Source organism: Bolinopsis microptera, chromosome 7 (assembly GCF_026151205.1).
Source record: "Bolinopsis microptera isolate Bmic1 chromosome 7, MBARI_Bmic_1.0, whole genome shotgun sequence".
NCBI classification, from domain to species: Eukaryota; Metazoa; Ctenophora; class Tentaculata; order Lobata; family Bolinopsidae; genus Bolinopsis; species Bolinopsis microptera.
The window spans coordinates 5,768,339-5,794,684 of NC_087078.1; the positions used below are offsets into that span (position 1 = coordinate 5,768,339).

Here is a 26,346-nt window from a genome sequence, read left to right on the forward strand (position 1 = left end):
TTATCCATAAATCCTTTGAGAAAGTTGAGTTACTTAAACGGGATGATCTGATTTCAAAAAACCTTACAAGCTCTAATAGTAAGAAGAGTGAAAGATGTTTTCCTTTAGTTTGTGATTTTGACCCTAACTTACCTCCAATTGGTAAAATAGCTAACAAGAATAAATTTATCCTTGGCCTAGACCCCCTTTTAAAGTCTGTGATCCAGCCTAGTAAAGTATTTGTTTCATATCGTGGTAATAAAACTATCAAAGAAACTTTAGTTCCGAGTAAACTTTCAGAAGATCGTAAGTATCATGAAGATAGTAATGTTATAGCTTTAAACTCTAACACTGAAAATGTGGCTCTGCCTACTAGTATAGAAGAGGGGGGATGTTATCATTGTAACTCCAGATGTAAAGCCTGTAGAATGTATATTTGTGAATCAAAAACAGCTCAGAGCTACCACTCGGGGTACACTGTTAACATCATTGGACAACTAGACTGCAACACAGTAGGGGTGTGCTATCTAGTAAGGGATAAAGTCTGCAGACGTGCTTCAGTAGGAAGCACAGTTAACAATTTTAAGACCAGATGGCAGAACCACAAATCACATATTAGGAAAGCGGTTAGGAGTTGTGAAATTTCTTGTCATTTTAACGATAACCAGTTCCATAATCTTACCAAAGAGCCCTTAAAAACGTTTGACAATGAGTTATCCGATCAGATAGAGGTTATTATTTTTGAAAAGCTAGATTTTATAAAATGTTTAACCTTAGAAGATAGAAGTAGGGTTGCTAAAGAAAGAGAATCATTTTGGCAAAACCAGCTTATGACCCTCAGTGATTTTGGAGGACTTAATAAACGTAGTGCTCTTAATGAAATAAAAAATTGACCTTTATATGATATGCTTTAATATTAATCTTTCCACAGACACTTGCATTTTGATGTTTACTTTCACCCCTGCATCTTTTGTTTATATCTTATGATTGAATGAGACTTACTCACAAATTTCCCATCTCAGTATTGATCTATTTTTGTCATGTTTTTAATTTACTTCATAGAACAGTTATTTTAATAAACTTGCTTTCAGAATGAGACATGTAAAGATTACACAATCGATAGCTTAATGTGAATTTCGTGTTTTACTGTTTCACTGAATGTCTCAAATATATATATATGGTAAAATGAGTTTTAGTGTTGAATATCATACAAATAATATAAAATTTTATTTATTTTGTTTTCCCCAAATTGCGCGCATTGAATTGTAATAACTTTTTTTAAATGTCACTAGCTTCATGAATAAAAATTATGTAGCTTGTTAGTCTATTGCTTGATTTTCTACGTATAAAAGCATTCAGGAAGCTTAAAAATAGCGCTGGAATCATTGTGTCAGAAAAGACTAAACACAATTACAAAAATTAAATTTTTTACAATGTATCAAAAATCAATATATTCATTTATATGAATTTATATTTAAAATATGTTTGAATGAAAACAATAATTTCAAGAATACAACAATTTTATTAAGTATCAACCAAAGCAGACAAAAATATATTTCATATATATAGTATGGACGGAAGCGCATGTTTGTCAAAAAAACACATTAGCTTCCATACAGCGTTTTAAAATACATTGATTTAAGTTTGTTTCAACTTGCCCATTGTTAATTCGTAACAGAGTTGCTTGAGGGTTTCAGTAAATGTGGGTCGGACTTGGATTTTTGACGGTTTCGTGAGGTAGATTTCATCGAATGCAGAGGGTGTTAGTGGCTGCAATGTAAACAAAGTCAATCGTAATCTTTTAGGCACACAATAAGTTTTTCCTAGGCTAAATTATAAAGCAATGAAAGGCATTAGTTTGGTCAAATCAAACAGAACATATGCTATCAGACTTTCAACTGACTAAGGTAGGGTTTAAACAGTTTCGACGCTAGTAACGATCCCCTTTTACATAGTTCCACTAAAAATAATAATTTAAGGTTTTTTTTTTTTTTTTTTTTTTTAATGAGGAACCTGCCAAACCCCAGGACACCAGGAGGATACCACCGGCAAAGCGGCTAATAGTACCCTCCGGTCTGTGTTGTACCGAAGAAGCTGAGTTAATCGATCATGACTCGGCTTACCAGCCAAGAGGCAAAATCTGAGCGGCACCAACAACCAAGGGTTCAGAGAGTGTCATTTCAGCTTCTCCGGTGCTGGATGCCCTGGGGTTTCACATGCGCCGTAGCAAAATAAATATAAAAACACACGCACACAATTTTTTTTAATTCTTTTAGATAATACGTCGAATAAAGTCAGTGGATATAGAGTAATAAATTGCACATAAGATGGAGAGAAAAAGGAGAGATACTACTGGTTTTAAATGTGACTCTATATCAATACTAGTAGTGGAGATAACTCCACTAGCTACAACTTGTGAAATAAAGGGTAAAGGTAAGGCACGGCTGAATTTTCGAGAAAATAAATAAACAAGAGTGTATAGTGGATCCAGAACTTTGGGTATAAAATGGTCATCAAGGTATAACGTCTTTAAGGCACCGTATAATATCCGGTTTTTCACCTAATAAGAAAAGCTTAAGATGTTTAAGATATCGCTCCCAGAATAGGGGTTCCTTGTTCTGGATGTTAAATTGTGTATTCTGATCAATCACGGGAGACAAAGTAAAACAAGTTGTAATTTGGGTTAGTAACTAAATTGGTAACAATTGGTTAAATAGGTTAGTAAATGAATTGTTAACAAATGGGTAATGGGTTAGCACACTAACGCTGCACTCACTATCACTGCACGTCACTCTACACAGACCTCAAACACAACCCTCACTCACTTAACCTCGTGAGTGGTGTGGTAATGTGATTACAAACAAATCTTCCCAAAACTGTAAATCCTTCTTAATAACAGTTCAAACTTCTTAAATAAACTACTTCTTCTAACTTCTTCTAACTTCTTAGAAACTAATTCTTCTATCACTTCCCCAGAAGTGATGTGAACGTGTTGTGATATTCCCTTACTCACAAACACTAGATCTTCTCTTTAGGTTCTTCTGTGTGGTCCCCGTGACACACACACACACTGGAACTTGACTTGTCTGGCTTTCACTCTTACAGCAGCAGACACTCACTAGAACTAAAAACAACCCTGTAAATATAAGAAAGTATGTTAGAAAGTAGTAACCCCAAAACTACAAACCTAGGACTAAAGGAACTACTACAAAGAAACTGAAACTACTACCTAGAAACCAAAATAAGCTAAACATTACACTACCTGCCCTTCAGGGTTAGCTCTCGTTCAGTTCACCTGAATCCTCTATATTTACATCCTTGTTGTATTTACATGCTAAGGGAATGAGTGTGTGTGAAACAAACAAAACATAACCACTCAGACATGTCTATGAATATAATAACTTAAAGGTAAAATATGATACTGGAAACTCCTTCCAATAAACCAACAGCAAACCGAATTTATGAAGTTAACACTTTTATCTCTGTGATTTAAGCAAATCAAATAGTGGCGATATGGGTCGTCATAATTTGCATCAATATTCAATCTAATAAACAGATTTACTCCCTGTAGGAAAGAGCTTGTGGCGGGACAGTCAATAAATATGTGAGAGATAGTTTCGAGGTTGTGATTACATAACGAGCAATTTGGACTATCTTTTTCAATCTTCATTTTATATCTCATGTACCGACAAGTACTAATCCGGTGAAGGAGCTTATATTGGTACTGAATAAGTTTGAAGTTATTTGAGAAAGAAGTAAAAATATCCGTAAAAATACTAATCCAATCAATATCCGTTAAGGAGAGGTTAGCACTCCAGTTCCTCATTGGAGGAAGGGTGCTGGGATCTAAACGCTTAGACATGGTATCTCTAATGTTTCTACCTTTGATAGTGAGAGGAGTATCTCTAGAGTTGGGGGTATTCCTACCTCTCCAAAAGCGAAGTGAAAGTTGGGTATCGATAAATGTAATGTTACTTGTAAACGTATCGGTATTATTAAATCGACGTATTCCCAATTTTATACTCGCATATTGAGTCGAAGAGATTATACTACTTGTTTGGCCCCACTTTCTCAGAAATTGCTGGAAACTTAAGAGGTTACCTTCCTCTGAAACGAAATCAGAAAGATAGATGATATTTCTATCAATAAGAATATCGTTCCATAGCTTGGAGCCAATGTCCGTTATTACGTCGCTTCCCCACACACAGTGGTTGACTGTACTCTTACTTGACTGTGAAGAAATAGACTTCCAAAGCTTATAATGGCGAAGTAGGTTAAAGGTAAAACCAGTATTCTTTAATGTGAGACAGTTTTCTATACACACAGTTGGTATATTTGGGTGTAAAAGCTGATTGATGATAATATTTTTCCAGGCATGTTGGAAATTAGGATCGATAACTTTTCCTATAAGTGACACTTTTAAACCTATAATAAAATCGTTAGTATAGAAGAGACCTAGACCCCCACATTCACGAGGAGAAGTAACAATATCACGTTTCAACTTATCCCTCTTACAACCCCACAAGAAGTGAAAAATCATAGTGTCTATTTTACTGATGGTGTTAGTATCAGGAGTTTCTAGTGGTATGATAAGGTAAGTGAACTGGGAAAGAATAAGAGATTTAATAATTGTGCACTTTCCTATCAGAGTTAAGTCTCTCTTACTCCAGGTGTTGATAGCGGAGCTGGCGTTACTAAGTTTACTGTGGTAGTTCATTTTGCAGAGATCAGCTCCACTAGACGTGTTGTCGAACTTGACTCCTAATGCTGTAAACTCGTTAGCTACCATGTCTTCCCCGTATGTACTGGTAAGGTAATTTCGAAGACTAGTGTTGTCTCTGGTAGCTCCTAAAGGTATGCACTTAGTTTTACTGATGTTGGGCTTACAGCCTGAGTGCTGACCGAACAGGTTGAGCTCTAGTATAACTGCATCTACGCAAGCCTGGGAGGGATCCAGGTACAGATCCGTGTCATCAGCAAACAGACTCATGAGTATGTCAATACCATTAATGCTGAGGCCTTTAATATAAGGGTTATACTGTAGCTTATTACTAAGTACCTGGGACACTAGGAGGAAAAGAATTGGGGAAAGGGGGCTCCCCTGATGGACGCCACGAAGTATGTGAACAGGGCTGCTAAGGTGTCCGTTAACGTTAGCGTAACTCATACCAGCGTGAAATGCCACTCTCACCAAGTTGATTAAATAATTTCCAAACCCCATACCTTCCAAGACACTGAAAAGAAACTTATGTTCGACCGAGTCGAAAGCCCGTTGGAGGTCGACCTGCATAATCATACCAGTATCCTCTTGGTTATCATGGTAATGTTCTAAGGTTAGATACATTAAGATCAGATTATCGCTGGTACTCTTCCCTTTTTGAAACCCGGATTGGGCTGTACTAATAAGTGTTGGAAGTGAACTTAAGATCCTATTTTTTATAATATGAGTGAATATCTTATAGTCTACATTCAAAAGATAAATATGTATAGTGATAGGTAAATAAAGTATTATGCAATCAAAATTGTAATGAAAACGTTAGAGATAAAGTATACTGAAACTAAGAAAATGTAGTCGCAACGTCATGAATCGAAATGTACCCAAAATACACTGAAAAGACCCCTGCGCAAACTTCCCGCGCAATTTAAAACTCTGCATTCCTCCGTTGCAAAGTTATTTTAAAACTAAAATCAAATATCGTGCGTCAAATATTTCGAATTAAATACGCAACATTAGAAAAAGGTCCCAACAGGGCAAGCTATGGTAGTAATATATTTCCACATCCAATACCAAACTTGTTCTTTAGCCCATGCCTCCTTACCTGATAAGTATATTTTACTAAGACGATCCCGTCTAAAACCCAACTCAATCAAATCATCAGTAAACTTTAAAACCCTATCAGAAAAAGCATCAAAGTTATTACAGATCCTAGAATATCTCACAACCTGTGAACAATATGTGCCATATAATACACTACTAGCTTGATTACTCATCAAAGGTTGAAACTTGACCACTTTAAAACCAAACTTATCCCTTTTATCATAAACTCTACAAGAAAACTTCCCCTCTATTGATCGAAATATCAAGATCTAAGACATTGGCGGCACAATCTACTTCATTTTCCTTGTTAAGAGTAAGTGAGTCTGGGTATATTAACTTAAAATATTCCTCTAAGTAACCATCAGAGTTAAGGGTAGTAATATCATCTATAAGCCTAAAGGTATTGTTTAACTTCTTCACAATATAGTATCTACTTTTATACGTGCTATCTAGGAAACTGTTCTCAAAATGCCAAAGTGTTAAGTTAGCAATATAAGGACCAGGGTTGATTCCAATAGGTACACCGATATGTTGCCGATATAAGATCTCTCCTACTTTAAAGTAACAATTATCCAGTATAACATATCAACGGCCAGTTACGGAGCTGGTTTGTTCAGTATGAGCTGGTTTGTTCAGTATGAGCAGATCTGGTCTTAATGTGGTATCAAACAGTAGATGCAGTAAAAGTAGCAGTAAAATGAAGAAAGTCCACAGTTCTTTTCTTCCGGAGAGGGTGAGACCATATTGGAACAAACTCCCCTCGGATGTCAAGAATTGTGGGACTGTGTTAAGTTTTAAAATAAGATTAGAGGCTTTCAAAAAAGAGACTATTTTAAACAGATCTGTAAATGATTGTCATTTTTGGTATGTTTCGGACGAAGTATTAGGAAAGATTGAGGGATTAAATTATGCTACTAATAAAGAGAAGCACAATGAATATCTTGTGTGTAATCCTCATGTTGCTAAAAAACGCTTTATCAACTTATATAGTAGTGGAAAGTATGTAAATTAGATTCATTTTAACTTGGTTGTCAAGGCCAATAGATTTAAGATAATTTTTAAACTTTAGTAGATATATTTTTGATGATGTGTGATGATGTTTGTGTCATTATATTTTGATTTGATTTATGATTTATTTTTTACGTCTTTTGAAAGTTGTTACAGTTCATTCACAATCTCATCAAAAGTATGGGCCTTCTACAATGTACAACCCCTTCATCTAAACTCAAGATTTTACCAAATCAAATGAATTTTTGCTCATTTTGGGCTCAGTTGAAGTAGTCCGACCAAATTCCACATAATATTTGAACAATTCTGAACATATTCTGAATTTTTAACAGGAAAGTCACAAAATTCAGTTTTAATTGGCTTTTTAAAGATTACAGTCCAAAACTTTAAAAACTGGCACTGCCTTGGTATGACATATTAACTAACTAATGGATTTTTTCCATCGCCTTAAAAAGGCATTAGATGGTTAGAAGTGGTAGGATTTGAGAATGGGTATAGTAGGTAGGTATTTTTTCGTTCGGTGTCACAAAGCAAAACATGTGCTCCTTCACAAATTATCACTTGATGGTCGCGCGCGCGCGCATTTTACAATGCTTTTATGTGAAGGTTGTGTACTTCACTCTACCAAGAATCGAGCAAATATATCGTGTGTGCCGCGCAAGTACATCTCTTTCCGCTATTGTACATTTTGATTCGCACTGATATTTGTTGTTAAAGCTTTCGTTAACTTCATGCGATACAAACTCCTCATTTTGTTGTGGGTGCTTGGTGCAACCACCGACTTGGCACCCGATATTATTATTAGTAATCCGTTATATTGTTGTATAAACCATGATGTAGATTTTATGTTGGACATTATTGTCGAGAGATTGATTTATTATACGGAATGGACAGTAGATTTTATTATTATTAACATTATATTACCTACAACGGATTTTACGACGACCACGTTACTTAATGTAACAACATTTGTAAACGACCATTCCTTTATATGGCTTTTGTTCTTTAAAAATGTCACTGCGTACCACCACACCGACTATGGTGTCCGGTTGTACAATTGTTTCAGGTCTGTTTTGTTCGGGCGTACACCGCATGGAATTAAAATTGCCGCGATCATACTGCTGGGGGCAGCTACTATTTGTGCAAATACTCCCCCTTGTGTCTACGGTTAGTTGCTCTTTCAATTATTTCTAAACATATAACTTCTAAATATTTTAAAACACTTAGAAGTTATATATAGGGTGGGCCAAAAGTCAGTACCCTGTAGATGCTCACAAAATAGACACTGTAACAACTGTTTTTGAGACTGCTCTACCGTCTGTAAATCACAATTCCTATTAATTTGTGAAATATTTTCAGACTTCTCGCTGTTCAAATCTGACCTGTGGACAGTTTTGGTGGAGCCACAACATCTGTTTGCCGTACGTTCCATCACTGCCTACAATACGTACATCTCTATTGCTGACGTCATGTTACTATTGCTCCCCTTACTCCACTCTTTCACTCCAGGTATGACATTTTCTGGTACCGTTTTAGAGTTACAATCTCCTAAAGATTTGTTGGATTTTTCTAGGATTGAATCAATTTCTTATGTCCATCCTACTGATTCCGTGCATTCTTATGTTGGACCACCTACTGACGGGTCCTTCATGCACCCCAAAATCCTTCATGGGGGAGGGCCAGGTAATAAATTTATTGATGATAGTGTGCAGGTTGATGATGATTGTAGTGTTAGTGATGATGAAACTGATGGGTCTAATTCTGCCATGGATGATTTCATTGATGATGCTTCTATTTATGATTCGTCTACTCAGTCAACTTTTTATGATCAAGACGACCCTATTTACCAGCATGTAAAATTTATCAAATGTGCCGGTTCGTTTACTTAATCATTCCATTAAATGCTCTTTCTTAAACAATTACTGCAGAACAGGGCCAAACCTTTAACGTCCTTACACCCTACTACACTAATTTTTAATCATCACTTTACTTCAGGCAACACAACACAGTCTACTTCTCCAACAACTAACGATTAGGGGATTCAAACAACTACAAATTAATCCACAAGGTTACATCTACATCTTCTACATCATCAGGGGGTAGCACTTGGGACACAATGTTCTGCTCGGTACACTCTGACATCATCTTCGGCAATATCTATTCCTTATCGCTACCAGTTAGCTCTCTACCTTATACATTGGCTAACCACACTCTACAGATATCGACATGTAACATATTAACAAATGCTAAACCTGGGGGCTTCTTTAATGTGCCGGTTCGTTTACTTAATCATTCCATTAAATGCTCTTTCTTAAACAATTACTGCAGAACAGGGCCAAACCTTTAACGTCCTTACACCCTACTACACTAATTTTTAATCATCACTCTACTTCAGGCAACACAACACAGTCTACTTCTCCAACAACTAACGATTAGGGGATTCAAACAACTACAAATTAATCCACAAGGTTACATCTACATCTTCTACATCATCAGGGGGTAGCATCATCATTACTACTTAGCTCACCAAAACCATCTGAAACTGGATATTGACTACTCACACTAACCTTTCATTTCATACTTTCATCATCATAAACAGTGTCAAACACCGCACCATACGTTGTACTATTACACACTAGCCTCAACTAAAATTCAACGAACGCAACATCCAAACCTACTACAGGCATATATATAATATATTTGGGGCTGTACTAATAATAGGTCATGGAAGCCTACTTTTCCCACAAGCAGATAATTACCCAAACATTTATCTTTATATCACGACTGTAACATATATTCTGAAAAGTTTACTTGAAACATTCACACGAGAACAGCTATATATCCTAATACATTATGTTTCTGTCTATCTTACATTCACAAAAACATGAAATTACAATCTCCGACATCTGCCTTTTGTTTAAGCTACATCCTTCATAATGAGTAGTTCTCCCCAGTGTCTTAATCGTTTTGATACTCTTCTAGTATGTTTCCCGTATCTAACTTGTCTTTTGGTTACTTATAATCGATACGATTGTGGTTATTGTAAAATATGAAGTGCACATTAGCATTAAAAATGACCACCACCACATCATATGTAAGTGTTTTTGAACACTAACAACCACCACCACATCATTTGGAAGTGTTTGACAACACTAACAACCACCACCACATCATTTGTCTGTGCATGTCAACACTAACAACCACCACCACATCATTTGTCTGTGCATGTCAACACTAACAACCACCACCACATCATTTGTCTGTGTTTATCAACACTAACAACAACCACCACATCATTTGTCTGTGTTTGTCAACAATAACAACCACCACCACATCATTTGTTTGTGCATATCAGAACTAAAATTGCAAACGTTAAAGAGGGATCCCAATCAGCAGACTTTCAACAGGAATTATTTTCCTACCGCTGACGTAATCTGATGCGAAAACCAACAACTCCTCATTCTACAATTACACGTATCCATCCTCGTATCAATTTATTTAACCATGACAAGTTAGGAACGGCATTGTAACCTACAATTCGACTAATATAAGTCTTCAAATGTATATCGATATCCACTGAATCTGTTTATCATTAAAGACTAAGCTTAAACAAAAGTGCATACTGCTTAACTTCGACTACCCCGTATTCATTCCAAACCGCCCAGTGCAACCTCCCGTGAGGATCTGGATATTTATAGTAATACAATCGACTGAATGTTTCAGTAAACTTACTGCGGGGTTAAGGGTTTATCTGTCCGAATAGATTCAGTAAAGAAATCTAGGTTCCCATGACCAATATAATTGAGATGTCCAGAAGAATTAAGAATATACAACTTTTTTAAATGATAAAAGTAGTTTCTTGTCATTTGATCTGTCTAATGGTTTTCATTAATAGTTCATGTTCTGTTCAATATTACTTAAAATTTATTTCTTCAATTAGTTGTTTCATTGTTACTCAAATTAAACATTAAAGAACGTTTACAGCGAATGTATGAAATATTTATGATAACATAATCTTACAAACCATGCCCCGTACAAGTATGTCAATTTTACAATACCACTGAGTCTTACCAAATAAAACCATTTGTATTGGTACAGTTTATTAACTTAAAGATGGCCTGCTACGTCATGAATGTTGCAAAAGAAGGGGAGACAATATAACGTTTCCTTCTATAATTGTACGATCACGCGACCCTAGCACCTGTGCCACGGGCCACACCCCAACTCAAAACACGTGAAGAGTTTTTATCCAACGCGAAACAACTCCTGCGCCTCAGACGATTTTAGTCAGACATCACCATGCCGCGCGGCTTTTCAAACACTATTTAAAATATTCTCTGCGCGACTGACGGCATACATTAGAAGCTTTATTTTTATATTCACACGCAAACATGATAAAGGCAACCTTTCCACTTCCTACCTCGTAGGGGCCAATAATGTAGAATGAAGAAACATTATTAATTATTTTTGCAAATATAAATTTAAACGATCGACAAAAGGTAATGCCTACGGGCGATGGAAATCTAGCGTCCGCTAACCGGCGCAATTCTTGTTCTAATAGAGGTAGTAAAGAGTGAAGGCATTGCTGTGCAACACTTTCGAGTCACTAGTCATTTGACTTTTGATGTCGAAAGTGTCATGGCACTCAAAAGTCATTTTAGTGTCACTTTTAAAAAAACATGACATCCTTATATATTTTCTTAAATGTGTGACGTAGTAAACCTGGGCGCACCATTTAACGAAAAAATTCGAAATATATGTAGGTAACGGTCATGTTATGTACCCATCCTATCAACTTGACACTCGAAAATTTGGTCAAACACGGCAGCAAGGGGTCCATATTGAAGTATGACAAGGTAAACATTTCCGTACCAGCCGTATTTAGGGGATATCTTATCACCTGATTAAAATATCGTTATTCTGATGGGAATTGTTAAAAAAATTTACTTGGGGGCCTGTATTGAGGATCTAGGGGAGAGATTATGTTTCTCTTGGAGCTTCATACTTGTATGGACGTTAAATTTAAATGCCTGATGGTCCAGTGGTTGCTTGAAGGGGCTTGTTATGAGATGGTTGCAGATCCGACCTCCAAGGAGGTACTGCCATAGAACATAATATAGGCATAGCACTTGAACTTGTAAGGGTATCGTTCAGTTGAAACACATTGTAATTGTTGGGTTCCAAAGACAGGATTCCAAAAACAGCCTTGTTACATCACCTTAATTATTTAACATTCAATGAGAATCCGACAGAATTAAAATCCAAAAAATACCTAGTTTTTTATGTATTTAATGTTATAAAATCTTTGTTTTACTAGTTGATGCAAGCACCACCTGAATATGTTGAGAGCAAGGAATGTGCTGTGTTACGAGAGACACTTCGTAGTCTTGAAACGAGTATCCAGCGAAACACTGACTTGTAAGTCTAATCACAACCATACTTTGGTATTTGAGTTATTTCAGCTTGGGTATCTTACTTATAATTCAAAGAATTATTTCTGTATGTATGTAGAATGTATGTACGACCACCCAGGTGCAAATTAGACGAGAAATAGGAAGTTAGGTAAAAACCAAAAGGTTGCATAGCAACGATGTTGTAATGCACACGTGCACATGCAAAGATTGTTGGAACGGCATTTTGATTGGTTTTGTGGTAATTACGTTGTGTTTAAGTGTTTAACATTTAAATCGGCTGTATCTTCTGTTGGGATGGATATTTTTTGATGCGATTAAATATTTCTTTCAAAGAATACTACTACTACTAGCTTCATCCCTGTTACCACGGGCTTTCTAGTACATTTGTAATAATGTTATACAATATAATATTATTATTAATCCAATACATTGGACTATACAAAGCAACCATGGGTGAATTATAACAAATTGTATTTATCAGGCTCAACGAGTTTTGGGCAAAGCCACCATTAGCAGATGTAGACAGCTTCTATTGTGAGCCTGACAAGGCAAAATCAGAAAAATGGTACAGAAACATTGTGAGTGCACACTCTTATTTAATACTACACACCATTTTACTCCATGGTGGGAAAATACAGGGGGGCCAAAAGAGACCTGTAACTTTGCAGATGGCATGCTTTAACAGGTGTAACTACTCATTCGAGGATTCGAAATTCGACAATTTCGAAAATTTCAGACACTCCCATATTATGATATATATCAAATGATATATTTGCAAATTACTGTAGATAATTATTTGCTGCATCTAATCTGAAAAATGAGGCAAAACGGATTTGAAATGACGAATTTATTAAGCATTTTGTGTATCTCGTTAACAAAATTGATTGGGTGATTATGTGACAGTTGACACGACACCTTAATTGGGCAGCCTTAAAATTTAATGGGGTCACCCAATCACCTGATCAGGTAAGCCAATCACTTGATCGCACATAATGAATAAACTTGTTATGTTTGATGTCTTGGTCATCTGAGAAGCTAAAACTCGCAAATTTCAGGACAAACGTAATTCGAATGGCCAATCACAATTCAATAAAATTTTTCTCGATCCGATTATCAGAACTATCGATTAAATGCGATAATGAACCTTCATTCGAAAAAAATGAACATGAATATTCTTTATTTTAACATATTCCTCGAACAAGTGGTGATAGTAGGTCACATCAAAAAGAATTACCTCAATCGGGCAATCAGTGACTGAGCTATAAAGGCCAACGTATGTAACGTTACTTTTGCCCCCCCCCCCCCCCTTCTGTGGCATGATGTAGCATGATAGAAAGATTGCATTTAGTGTTTTGATTCAGGTAGAATGCAGCTTTTAGTATTCGGAACTTATTTTATCAGATCATATTGGTTAGCTGTTTATAAGGCTCTATTGATATAATATGGTAGCCATAAAAATAGTAGTTACCAATGTATCGTTATTCTTTCTAACATGTTCTTACCTAGTTGAAACAGCTGCGCGGGGGACGTAATGTGGAAGCTGTATTTAGACAGCTCATGATTGTTTGTCAAAGTTACGGATTTTCTCTTCCCTCTCCTCCTACCAAGGAAACTACTTTGAGACCCACTGTTTCTCTTCAGCCTGGTTCTTTAGAGGTCCATGAACTGATCAGTCAAATTTACACTAGGTAGGTGTTTAATATTTTATTAGAACGGAACTTTACACTTCTGCAATATTATGTGTGATGAACAAGAACATGATTTTGAGTTGAATGTAAATAAATTGCTTATTGAATGGAGGTTATTCTCTTGTTATACATGCTGTATATAATGACGTAGCTATTTTATTACATTCTTGTCTTAGACTGGCAAAGCACTTCTGCGAAGTGTTGCAAACAAGCACAAACCAATACGAAACTATCAGTACACTGACTGCCATGTCCTATGTACTGAGCCCTACTCTACTTCTAGCTCAGTTTCACTCGGTCAGTTTTAAGCTTATTTTACAACCTTAAATAGTTATGTCTTGTACAGGAAAACCCCAACTGGTAAATAGTGGCATATTAAACTTGTAATCTTGGTTTTGCTGTATTGAATCTGACATGTTTGACGTTTTGCATGGTTCATCTACTTCCAATATAATATGAATATCCTGTGGAAGGATAAGAAAGTTGATGTCAGGTGTTTCTTCACATCTTACTTTCATAGAGGAGCTTTTATTTTTATAGTTCTGTCTTATAAATATTACTCATTAATGTCACGTGATATTAATATAATGATAAAAAACTTTAACGTAACCAGGTAAGACTTACCCAGCTGAACAGCCAACTTCCTCTCATCACCACTAGTTCTGATCTGTTGGTCTTCTACACTAGGATACAGACGTTAATCAGTCTAACTAAAGAGATGGCAGTCGCTGATATGGGCATATTCCTCGCTGGCATGTTCAATCAGATAGCTGAGCCAAACAAGATTATAAGGTTTGGAATCTTGTATCTATACTAATAATCTTTATAAATGTGTGTGCATGTGTGCGTGTGTCATGTGTGCATGTGTGTGCGTGTGTGCGTGTGTTTGTAATTTACGAATGGTTAAATCAAGAAAACGGTAAGAGATACGGGACTGGTTTTTTCGGTATAGTGCCGACAAAACTCTGACAAGCCAAATGATTAAGGTTTTTCAAATCGGTGATAGTGGTTTAATTGGTCATTTTGTGAATTGTGACCCAAATGTGATACTAAAGTGTTTCACTTACTCTCCCTCTCTCGCTCTCTCTCTCCCCTTATGACAGATTTGCTAAGTAATTAGGTAATTTGGCACCCCCCCCCCCCAATTAATACACTTTGTAATTAACTAAATTGGTAACCTGATGTGACAGGGAGTTTGAAAACTAATTCCTTGCACACTGTTATCAATTTTGTATCATTACCCAAGTAGATTCTAATACAATCTACCTTAACCAAATTACAAAATGTCGAAATCGTCTTCTCTCCGTTAGGATAGTGTATTTGGATCGGATAACTAAGGAATTGATAGCGTCACTACAGCAACTAAAGGGAACTAATCAGTTGGGCACGTATTTCTGTGACATTGTGACACAGTGTTACAGTTTGGAGCAAAACGTAGAGTTCTTCCTGCACAAGTACGCTGGCCTTTCTCTCTTGGAAGTTGTTAATACAGATGAGGTAAGATAGGGCTGCTCTTCGTCTCACTTGAGTCGTGAACTAGCTGGTAAAAGTACTGTTCATTTTTACCATCATTTAATCTTGAAAATACCCTGAAATACTAATTCTCAGAGACAAGTATTGAATTTTCTATTACACTGTAATATTGACCGTGTCTCTGCCTCCAGACTGAGACAAGCCCTGAACTATTGTGGAACTGGAGAGTGACTGTTTTCTCCCCGTACCTGGAGCTCTTTACCGAGAGAATAGCTCTGGAGAAACAAGAGCTGATCACATATCTCGGTCAGACTTTATAAATCTAACTTTTATTTGTAAGAGGCTTTTTGATTTAATGTGTCGCGTCTTCCTAATATCACACTATTTGCAGGTGAAATTCCCCCAGATTTCTGGCAGATAACAACATGTAAAGGAGAGTGTGTACTAAAGTGTACCCAGTACACGTGTGCAATGTCTCTAGGTGTGCACAGTGTCCTGTGTCGTCTTGTCAAGTATAACAACATGGTCAAGCAGCTCGGGGATGTGGCAGAGCTGATTGTTCCTCAGGTTAGTCACGTGTTTTAGTCACGTGACACGTGTTTTAGTCACGTGACACGTGTTTTAGTCACGCGACACGTGTTTTAGTCACGTGACACGTGTTTTAGTCACGTGACACGTGTTTTAGTCACCTGATACGTGTTTTAGTCACGTGACACGTGTTTTAGTCACGTGACACGTGTTTTAGTCACCTGATACGTGTGTTAATGTAGTGTTACCATATAAGGTGGTGTTACCACAGTAACAGTAATAACACTCCCATATAATAAGGTTATCCTCCCATTTTAGTGTTTGGTGGTATGAAACTGTTAAAATCTTGATTTTAAACTTTTCCGTATAAAGCTCATTTCGATTCAGACTAATTTAAATTTTAAGATAAAAATGATGTCCCAAATATGGATGTCTATTATATATAATACTACTATATACATAGGCAGATCCCCTCTTATCTTGTAAGTGACGAGAATCTTCTCGGTTACTGGGTCATGTCAACACACGTGTTAATTTTGCAAACCCTCAATTTATAATTTGGTACATGGGTTAAGTATTTATAAAACCCATAATACTCTAACTTACAGCCATATTAAACACACAGGTGACAGAGGAAACGGACAGTGGTTCTAACTCGGAATCTTTATTTGACGCAGTCAACAGTTTAATTAATGAGGTCCTAGCTGCTATTCTCCTCTTAGCTGAACAGGTGAACTACTACATTTAAAGGTAGTGTTACCATATAAGGTAGTGTTACCATATAAGGTAGTGTTACCATATAAGGTACTGTTACCATATAAGGTACTGTTACCATATAAGGTACTGTTACCCTATAAGGTAGTGTTACCATAGTAACACTACCTTATAAGGAGCAGAGTTAATTGCTAGGTACCCTGATCTGGCAGTGAGCTGAGTTTGAGGTTCATATTATTTAATATACAAGCCAAACTTCGAGATTGGAAACCATAACATGTATAGTGTTGTTTTAAAATGTTATTATATATAATTATTAAAAAATATTTACAAAATAAATAAAACTTGTGCAATAAGATGACGTACCTTAGTTCCCAAAATAATTTGTGTGCCAAATTTGGACTTGTTTGAGCGACGAAGATTGGGCATTTACTTTCTAGAGACACGGTAATTTTGCTCTAAAATTTATTATTTTTTATAGAAATTTTACATCGTCCTGCTCACTTCTAACCTGAATGAACAGCGTGACGTTGCGTGACGTAGACCTTGCCTTAGATGCGAGGAGGCCGCCTTAATTTTCCGTCAAGCTATTTTTGGGAACTAAGGTATGGTACATTAATTAGAATTTTACTGGCTGGCACTAGAAACTCTGTATCAATAAACTTAAAGATGAATCGGTCATCTGACCTTCTAATTCTCGGGAACTTATAATTGACTAAAAAATTTAAAAATCCCAGTATGTACTGGCGTTTAGTACTTCAAAAAGGAAAACGGCTAGGTATAGTCTTTAGAACCGAACACGTGATCATCTTGTTGTGCGAGGGAAGGAGCAGCACTCTGTACTGAAGCTATTGAACTGTAATAGAGAGGTTGTGAGACACTGTACCTGTCCGGGGCCAGCTGTCTGAACATCTGTGTAGCGACAGGCTGCACGTGTGTAGTAACAGGCTGCACGTGAGAGTTGTTGGAATGTGGCGTCACGTGATTCAGCTTACCCCGATCTGCCGGCAGGAGACCCGTGATGTTGTTGTTCTGATTGTTGTTAGAGATCTGATTGTTGATGGCCTGTAGATGTCTCCCTGTGTTGTTACTGCTGTTGTTACTGCTGTTGTTACTACTGTTGTTAGGATGAGTTTGGTTCATTGCCTGCACTAGGCTCTGAGTCACGGAGTGAGTTAGGCTCGCTGTGGAACTGAACTGGGAAGTAATGAGGGCGCTGATCTGATTCTCAGCCAGGGTACCCAAGTTCCCTGGCCTCACTTGGAGTGGTCTCTGTACAGTAGGTAGTTTCCCCGACATAGTAGCTTCCTTCTCTGACCCCGGTAACCCTGGTGACCCCGGCGACCCCGATAACCCCGGTAACCCAGCCTTGAAACGTCCACCATTGTTCCGACTTCTCCTCAGCGCATGTTGGCGTCGTGATTCGTGCAGGTACTTTTGCCGACTCTTGGGTATTTTACCCTGTGCTTCTAGCCGGGCCCGCTGTTGTCGCCGCTTCATGATACGGTGATACTGCTTAGCGTTCACGTATAACGGCTGCTCGGCTGTATCAACACTGGGCACTATGTTACTCTCCGGAGCGGTAATATTGTGCGCTATATTTTGCAGAAATGACATGGGCTGTGGTCTGTGAATGGTTGCCATACCTGCAACAGATTGAGTTACTGTTTGGGTTTTTGTGCTAAAACTTAGAACTGTAGAAGAAGAAAGAAACAATTTAAATTGAGAGTAATAAATATTGAAACTTACAGACAAAGGTAAACGAAAATAAACATTAGTAGGATTAGACGTGTGGTTGTCATGTTTTTTTAAACAACTAAACCAGAAATGTTTTCTTGGGTAAATTTCTATTGATCCCGTTTGATGCGACAAGGGAACGGCTCTTATCAGGAAAGGAATTATTCAACGTTTCAATGTGACAACATCGTATTCATGATGTTGTATTTTTTGTTATATAGTAGTGTTGAAAGTATTAAAACCAATAGAAAAATCAATAGAAATTTACCCAAGAAAACATTTTAACTATGCGACTCATAAATAATATTCCAATCCGGATTTAACAACTAAACCAGACCTACAGTGTGTCATTCAGATTGGAGATTATAGTAAAAATAAGCATAGAAATATTTAGTTAGTTCAAGGTTTAGAGTCAACAGAAACGCAACTTATAAAATCAATTCGAGAGCAACAGTTGTGACATCAATGCAATCAAATCTAATCAATACAATATAATATCTGGTAAACTAAGCCGGTAAGTTTTTAGGTAGTCCTTGATAGCACCTCATTACACCCAATTACCTCATTACACCCAATTACCTTCCCAATAATGAGGGACGGTAATACCTTACACGCACACCTTCTTAATGAGCCCACGTGACAGACACATGAGCCTTAGGGCTAGACATTAAAATCTCATATCTCTATAATATCATACATAGTATAATATAGCCCTACGTCTAATACTAAACTCTTAGATTCTCAAATACCATGCTAATAGAGACGAGCTAATATTCAACTATTGCAACCCTGAAATTGAATTTTGAAGCCATCAAATAGTAGAAATAACGAAGGTTTCCTTTCAAAATAATGAAGTAGTGACTGTAGTAAGCTCCGTACTTTACCAAACCAACAACAGATATACATTGTAGATTGTACATTATACATTGTACATTTTACATTCTACATTCTACATTGTATAATATACATTATACATTGTACATTTTACATTTTACAATATCAACATAAAACCCTCAGTTGTTGGAGAAAGTTCCAGAATCTCGGCCGATTATTGACTTGTACGTGTGCTACAGTGCTCTGTGGGTCTCTGACTCAATACCTGCCCTTCCTCTGTCAGCTCCTACTAGAACTGTTCTCCAGCAAACCATGACACAGATATTAGACCAGGTATAAGATCATAATAATATGAATCTGCACATGCAAGAATGGGCTAGGTAGTTTTTGATAAATAAACGGAAAAAACTATCCCATTTCTTCACGAATTGCCAGATCATCAAAATTCTTTTTTCACAAACTATAAATTGGGTTGCCTGATTGGGCAAATTAGTTTTCCACACCAAACTTTGCCCACCCATTTATAGAACGTGACCAAAATCTCCTTTTTAAAAGCAGGGTGATATGAGCTAAGTTACTTGGCCCAACTTATTTCCAATAAACTGATTTGGTCTACGTAACCTGGCCCACCCATTTATAGAACATTCTGTGGGATAGGTAGACCAAAATCTCCTTTATAAAACTATAAAAGCGTGTTCATTTCGTGGGCTATGTTAGCTATCCCATTCGTGACCTGCATATCTTAGGTGGAAGTCGAGATCCATGTTATATATTTTAAAGTCACTATTGTGACGGTACATTAGAACTAGACAGAAACAAAGTGTGAAGGGCCTGAACGGAACCCCTCGGTTTCAGTTCCTTGTTTAACACTGCCGTACAGCAAGGACATTCGCCGGGTATATATAGCCCGTTATTGCATTCCACAAAAAAAACTGATTTTACAAAAACATGCTAAAATTTACTTCAAATTTCACATGCAGATGCGCCTATGGATCCTAATGACTTCTATCCACAGAATAAAAAATGGGCCAACTAATTGGCCCATTGTTGCATGTGTAGGTTCATATGTTAGACCAGGTATTATATCATATATTAGACCAGATATCAGATGATAATAATATGATAGACCAGATTTAAGGTCACGGAAATATACCATGTAATAATGTAATTATATATCATGGCGTTGTATTGAACTCTTATACAACTTTAAATTTTAAAGGGAGGGGGGTGACACATCCCCTCACGTCTGTCTATGTCCGCTTGTCTCATAGAATTAAAAAAAGACAGGACAGGATAGGACAGGCCACAGGGCTTAGGCGGACATTGGCGGACATAGGCGGACATTAGCGGACTAAAGTGGGCAGCAAAATTTTGTTAAATTTTGTTAAATTTTGTTAAATCTTCTTAAATTTTGTTAAATTTTTTAGGATAATAATTAAGACACCCACCCCCTTTTGTCGGCATTTTTGGTACTAACTGTTGAGAAATCACGGTACTAACTGTGTCTTGGTATATAAAATAAGGTACCCACCCATAAATTGCTTTAAACAGCTCATTAAACATTGGGAAAGGGGCAAATTATACCCACTATTTAGTAGGGTTTTTTTTCAATGTAGTCGAATTAGATAGAAAGTTACAAAAACAGGAAAAAAATTCAAAAAAACCCCAAAAAAACCTCAAACCCCATCCCCAAAATTGAAATTTGAGGTAAAATGAGCTAACTGTTTTTCTGGAAAATATACCATGTACTAACTGTGTTTTGGAAGAAAATAATGGCCCACCCCCCCAGGCCCTAACGTCACGTACGGTATTGACTGTATGATCCCCCGGCCCCCAGGCCCTAACGTCACGTACGGTATTGACTGTATGATTCCCCCCGCCCCGCTTTAGAGACACTCCCCTTCGATCAAAAGGTGTTAGAGTAGTATTCAAGTGGAATTAAAACCAATATAGTTTAAAGATAAAAATGATTTCTAAATACAGAACTAGAAGGGATATTATTTTATCACAGCTTTATTAACGTAAGAAACATTCAGGCGTGTTTTGTGAACAACAACAATATAATGGAGTGGGTTTTGTACGAGGAAAGTGCTATGTGTTGGACCCGAAATCACACCAACGAGGTAACTTTAATTTAGAATTTAATTTAGTTGAACTTTATTAGTTAATTAATTAATTAAGCAGTATGATCTTGTTTTGATAAAAACGCTTAGTATCTGGCAGGGTAGTGCGACTAGTTATGATGGGTACAAGTTTGCTATAATTTAAAAGCTTGATAGGGCTGAAAACGAATGCAATAAATCTAATACCTCATCTCATTCTAGCAAACTTATAATATGACTCTACGAAAACAAATTTTCAATGTTCTATAATTGATAAGTATTTAACATTTAAAGTTTTGCATTATCTAAAATAATAAACTATTTGATAAAATATGATAAATTATTTTATCAATAATGTGTTTTTTTTTTTTTTTTTTTTAAATTTTTATTTACAGTAGTTTTTTTTTAAATTTTTATATTTTTAAAATTTAAATGTTGGGGCTCCCACTTTACCTCCCTATTGGGAGGCTACGTCCGTCATTATTGACTAACGTCTATTGGGGTCCCTCTGGTGTAGGTGTCAGTAGGTTTGGGTCACTTGGCATGGGCTAGTGATCCCGCCCCTCCAGAGGATAAAAGCCTCAATAATGTGTTGTTGTTGTTGCGCCTTCTGCTAACATCCAACATTCGTAGCCACATTTCTGGAAGACGTATTTCTCGATTTTTTTGCACTTTTTCAAGTCTTTCTCACTCAATTCTGCAACTGGATAAGAACAAAATGTCAGTGTCAAATAGTTTCTTAAGTTCACATTATAACTGGAATAGCCCCCCCCCCCCCCCTGTCCGTAGATACCCACATTATAACTAGAATCCCCCCCCGTCCGTAGATACCCACATTATAACTAGAATCCCCCCGTCCGTAGATACCCACATTATAACTAGAATTCCCCCCCCCCGTCCGTAGATACCCACATTATAACTAGAATCCCCCCCCCCCCCCGTCCGTAGATACCCACATTATAACTAGAATAGCCCCCCGTCCGTAGATACCCACATTATAACTAGAATCCCCCCCCCCGTCCGTAGATACCCACATTATAACTAGAATCCCCCCCGTCCGTAGATACCCACATTATAACTAGAATCCCCCCGTCCATAGATACCCACATTATAACTAGAATAGCCCCCCCCCCGTCCGTAGAAACCCACATTATAACTAGAATAGCCCCCCCCCCCCCCCCCCGTACGTAGATACCCACATTATAACTAGAATCCCCCCCCCCGTCCGTAGATACCCACATTATAACTAGAATCCCCCCCCCCCCCGTCCGTAGATACCCACATTATAACTAGAATCCCCCCCCCCATGGAAGGGTATACGGACCTTTTAACTCATCCCCCTCATTCCTGACTGTACAGTGTACGTACTCCTATTAAGTATAATTGCAGTTATAATTCAAATTAATTTAATGTCTTAAAAATGTTTAATTCGACTTTAGCATTCACTGGCACCAAAATCATGGTTTAACAAGAATTGCGCCCGTTGTTTCGTTTTGGCGGATGCTAGATTTCCATTCCACATTTACTATAAATTTAAGTATAAGCTCCAATCAGCTCACTTTAATCTTTATGATAATAATATTGATAAATTATGCATTAAATACGGGAAACACTTGAAATTTTTATTCAGTTCAATTGCCGTAGAACTTAACTTGTATCTGTAATTCAAGAAATTGTAAGCAAAGGTAAACTATACTCGTGTACACATCAATAGTCAATACACTACACGTGCCACGTACAAATTTGGCTTATATAACCTAATATTATACATTACAATTACATCGTATACATTAAAACACAGTTGCGCCGCGCATTCATAGATCACAGGCTATCTATACATCACATCAGTGATCGACCGGGATCCCGGCCCCGGATACGGCCGGGATTTGTGTTTTTTCCCCGGTCCCGGCCCCGGCAAAACAATTTTCAAAATCCCGGCCCCGGCCCCGGCCAGAGGCCCCCAATCCCGGCCCCGGCTTTTTGTCAATTTTTGCCGGGATTTTGCCGGGATTTCTCGTATTTTCTGCCTCAATTTAAACCGATAGATTATCAGAATTTATTTTGATTTTTAGACTTAAATTAAACACAAATTTTTCGGTAACATGAGATCGAGTGAAAAATATAAATACGCGGACTTGACATCATTCCAGTTTGATATTCAGAAAATTTCAACTTTGAATTTACAAAGAATGTAAAACATTAATGTTGAATTAAAAAGTTCGAGGTTGATTAAAAAGTTCGAGTAAAGTCATGTGTTCGTGTACCGTTTTCTTTCATATAACTAGTACAAACGTCAAACAATTTAGTTCAGGAGCAAAAAACAGTAGAGAGTGAGGCCGACTCAATGCAGATGATGATGATAGTCATCAGATCACAGATGACTACTCGTTTCCGGTGTCAGCTTCAGTGTCCGAAATATCTATGTCCGGCTACAAGAAAGCCTTTCTGACTTAATAATATAATAATAATAGGATTATGGCCACATGGCCATCTCGACAAAACTTGAAACCCAACTGCACTCTACGCTATTGCAGTTCGCACAATATTATCAAAAGATTAATTATTTTAAGGACGTTAAGGACTTACATTTAACTATTAAAGAGAAATAATCGTTCCTCATCCTTTAAACATTGTGTAGCTGCCTTCTAGGTTGACCTTGAAGCTAGCTCACATTGATACGAGTTTCCGGAAACTTTCAAAAATTTTCAAAATTAGATTTAAAAAATCCCGGCCCCGGCCCCGGCCCCGGCCCCGGCCCCGGCCCCGGCATATTTTAGCCAATCCCGGCCCCGGCCCCGGCCTTGGCAACATTTCAAAATCCCGGTTAATCCCGGCCCCGGCTGATTCAACTTGGTCCCGGCCCCGGCCCCGGCTAAATTTCGTCCCCGGTCGATCCCTGCATCACATCTCCCCAACCAATCCTCGCGCGCGCAACTTTTTCGTTGCATGGTAACGGACGGAAGTAAGTAAGAAACACGACATAATATACTTGACCCACCTACCACAATCTCCAAAATCCACGTTGTTCTGCAAAAACCTCCATTCGTAACCTTTCACTAAATTGCCTTTTTACAAAAGGGTGAAATGGAAAAAGTTGCATACATACCTGCCAATTTTACAACAATAGAAAAAATAAGGTAAAAAACGGACACCATTTTTTTCAGAAAAATTTCGTACTTTAGGACGGCACCTTCTGGAACCTATCGCCAGCTCCAGAGCTAACATCAATATGATTAGAACGAAAAACAAACTTATCGTACTCAACTCTCAGGCCGTACTCAAAACGTTAAAAAAAAGGAAAAGTTGAAGTGTAATACTAAATAGTAACACTAAATAGTAAATGAGATGGTTTAAGTATAGTTGTGGTCAGTTTACTACCGCCCTCATCAGATAAAAGTTCACGTGTGGCAGTGCAATGTTTTCATATTCTAGCTCAAACTTAGCTCTCCTTCAAAGTTTTGGTTTTGTACCGGTAAATTCTTTGTTTATAAGTCTCACTTCTTTGTGTTTTCGGAGTCAATCGAGACTTTTCCTCATCGCATCATGACCAATATCACTAGGTGCTATACGGCTACTAGGGTCTAGGGAGGAGTTTTTTGGCATATCGCCACTATTGTGCGCCAACTAATTATATCCATCCATTGGTCTCGAATCCGATGTGATGAGGGCTAATCTACACTAGCTTCAAAAGTATGAGCTGAAAGATCGAACAATTGTCGTCAAATTGAACCCTCGTCGCCAGACTGACGATAATAATGAACTTTCTAGATACAATGTAATGATATAGTAATTATATATAATTATTAAATAAAGGAGCTGAGAAGAGATGAGAGCGTAAGTATGAGCGTGCTAAATCACTTTACACAGAAACTTTGTCTAAAAGGGCCCAGCTTTGGAAGTTGAAACCAACTCGGGTCGACGTTATTTTTAACGCCGATTCCGAGTCCCCAACAGTCAAACTTGAGCTGTAAGTGGAGTATCAGCTGTTAGTGATGCACCGCCAAGTTTTCCTGTTAAATTTCAAAATTTTTATCATCAATTAAAAAAATAAAATAAACACTTGATAGGGCTGCGAACGGATGCACTAAATATAATACCTCATTAATCTAATAATCCCACTTTTGCAAACTTATGATAATATAATGATTCTAAGAAATCACAATTTAAATTCTAAGAAATATAAATGTTCTTTAATAACTAAGTAATTAACATATTTTAACGTTTTGCATTATATTACCTTACGAGATATAATTAAATGGTACGAAAGTCGGTTAGTCGGTGGTTTTTCGAAAAAAAAACACCATATTTTCGGACTATTTAGGTCACCGTCATTATTTTCCCCAAATTACGTATTTTCCTTAATTATGACTTTATCGATTTACTATCAATGTAGTAGTTATAAATATGATTCATCAAACAAATGAACACTAGTTATAGTGTTCGATGGGACTGATGGGCGGTTGGGGTCCGGGACCTCCTTAAAATTTTGATCATGAGTCCTAGTTTGTTGGTCAACTGCTATGTCAGAATCGAGTTTCACAAAAATTTCAGGCTGGACCCCCCTCCCACATTAAGTTGAGGCTAACTTTCAAAGGCTCCGGAGAAATCATTCACAAGATGAAAGAACTTATCAGAGAAGATTTTTGCATCTAATTTTTTTCAAATATTGGTTGTTATTTTTGTAAAATAAGGAGATATAGATGGAAAAAATCCCCAAGTACCATGATTTAATTTGGGGTATTTTCGTTCTCAAATTATTTAGGTCACCGGAATCATGTCGAACATAAATATGTCTCGTAAGGTATATAAAATAATTGGCCCCACAAGTAGGAAGTAAAATAAGGACCTCTGTTCAAATCAAAATAGATTCAAAATAGTCGGACAACTCAAAATAATAACAAAATCTGATTGGCAGTCACGCTGCACGTGACTGCCCGCACGTGACTGTGCGCGTCCAATGGACGTAATGAAGGAAATTTGTTATGGTTATCGCAGGAGAGATCACGTTTAGAGTGCGTCTCTCTGATTAGCCCACGTCACTGCACACGTGA

General features: G+C 37.3%; 1 protein-coding gene across 1 annotated transcript in view; it reads left to right on the plus strand.

Moving 5' to 3' along the window:
* Positions 1–11,874: 11,874 nt before the first annotated feature.
* Positions 11,875–26,346, plus strand: part of LOC134818633 (uncharacterized protein KIAA0825-like) — a 34,678-nt gene continuing 20,206 nt past the window's right edge. The window contains exons 1-12 of the mRNA XM_063828271.1: positions 11,875–11,901; positions 12,123–12,223; positions 12,701–12,797; positions 13,726–13,907; positions 14,084–14,204; positions 14,521–14,699; positions 15,218–15,404; positions 15,572–15,686; positions 15,772–15,947; positions 16,534–16,638; positions 19,377–19,526; positions 21,230–21,316. Of these exons, the coding sequence (XP_063684341.1) occupies positions 11,875–11,901; positions 12,123–12,223; positions 12,701–12,797; positions 13,726–13,907; positions 14,084–14,204; positions 14,521–14,699; positions 15,218–15,404; positions 15,572–15,686; positions 15,772–15,947; positions 16,534–16,638; positions 19,377–19,526; positions 21,230–21,316 (1,527 nt within the window). The remainder of the gene's footprint in view (positions 11,902–12,122; positions 12,224–12,700; positions 12,798–13,725; positions 13,908–14,083; positions 14,205–14,520; positions 14,700–15,217; positions 15,405–15,571; positions 15,687–15,771; positions 15,948–16,533; positions 16,639–19,376; positions 19,527–21,229; positions 21,317–26,346) is intronic.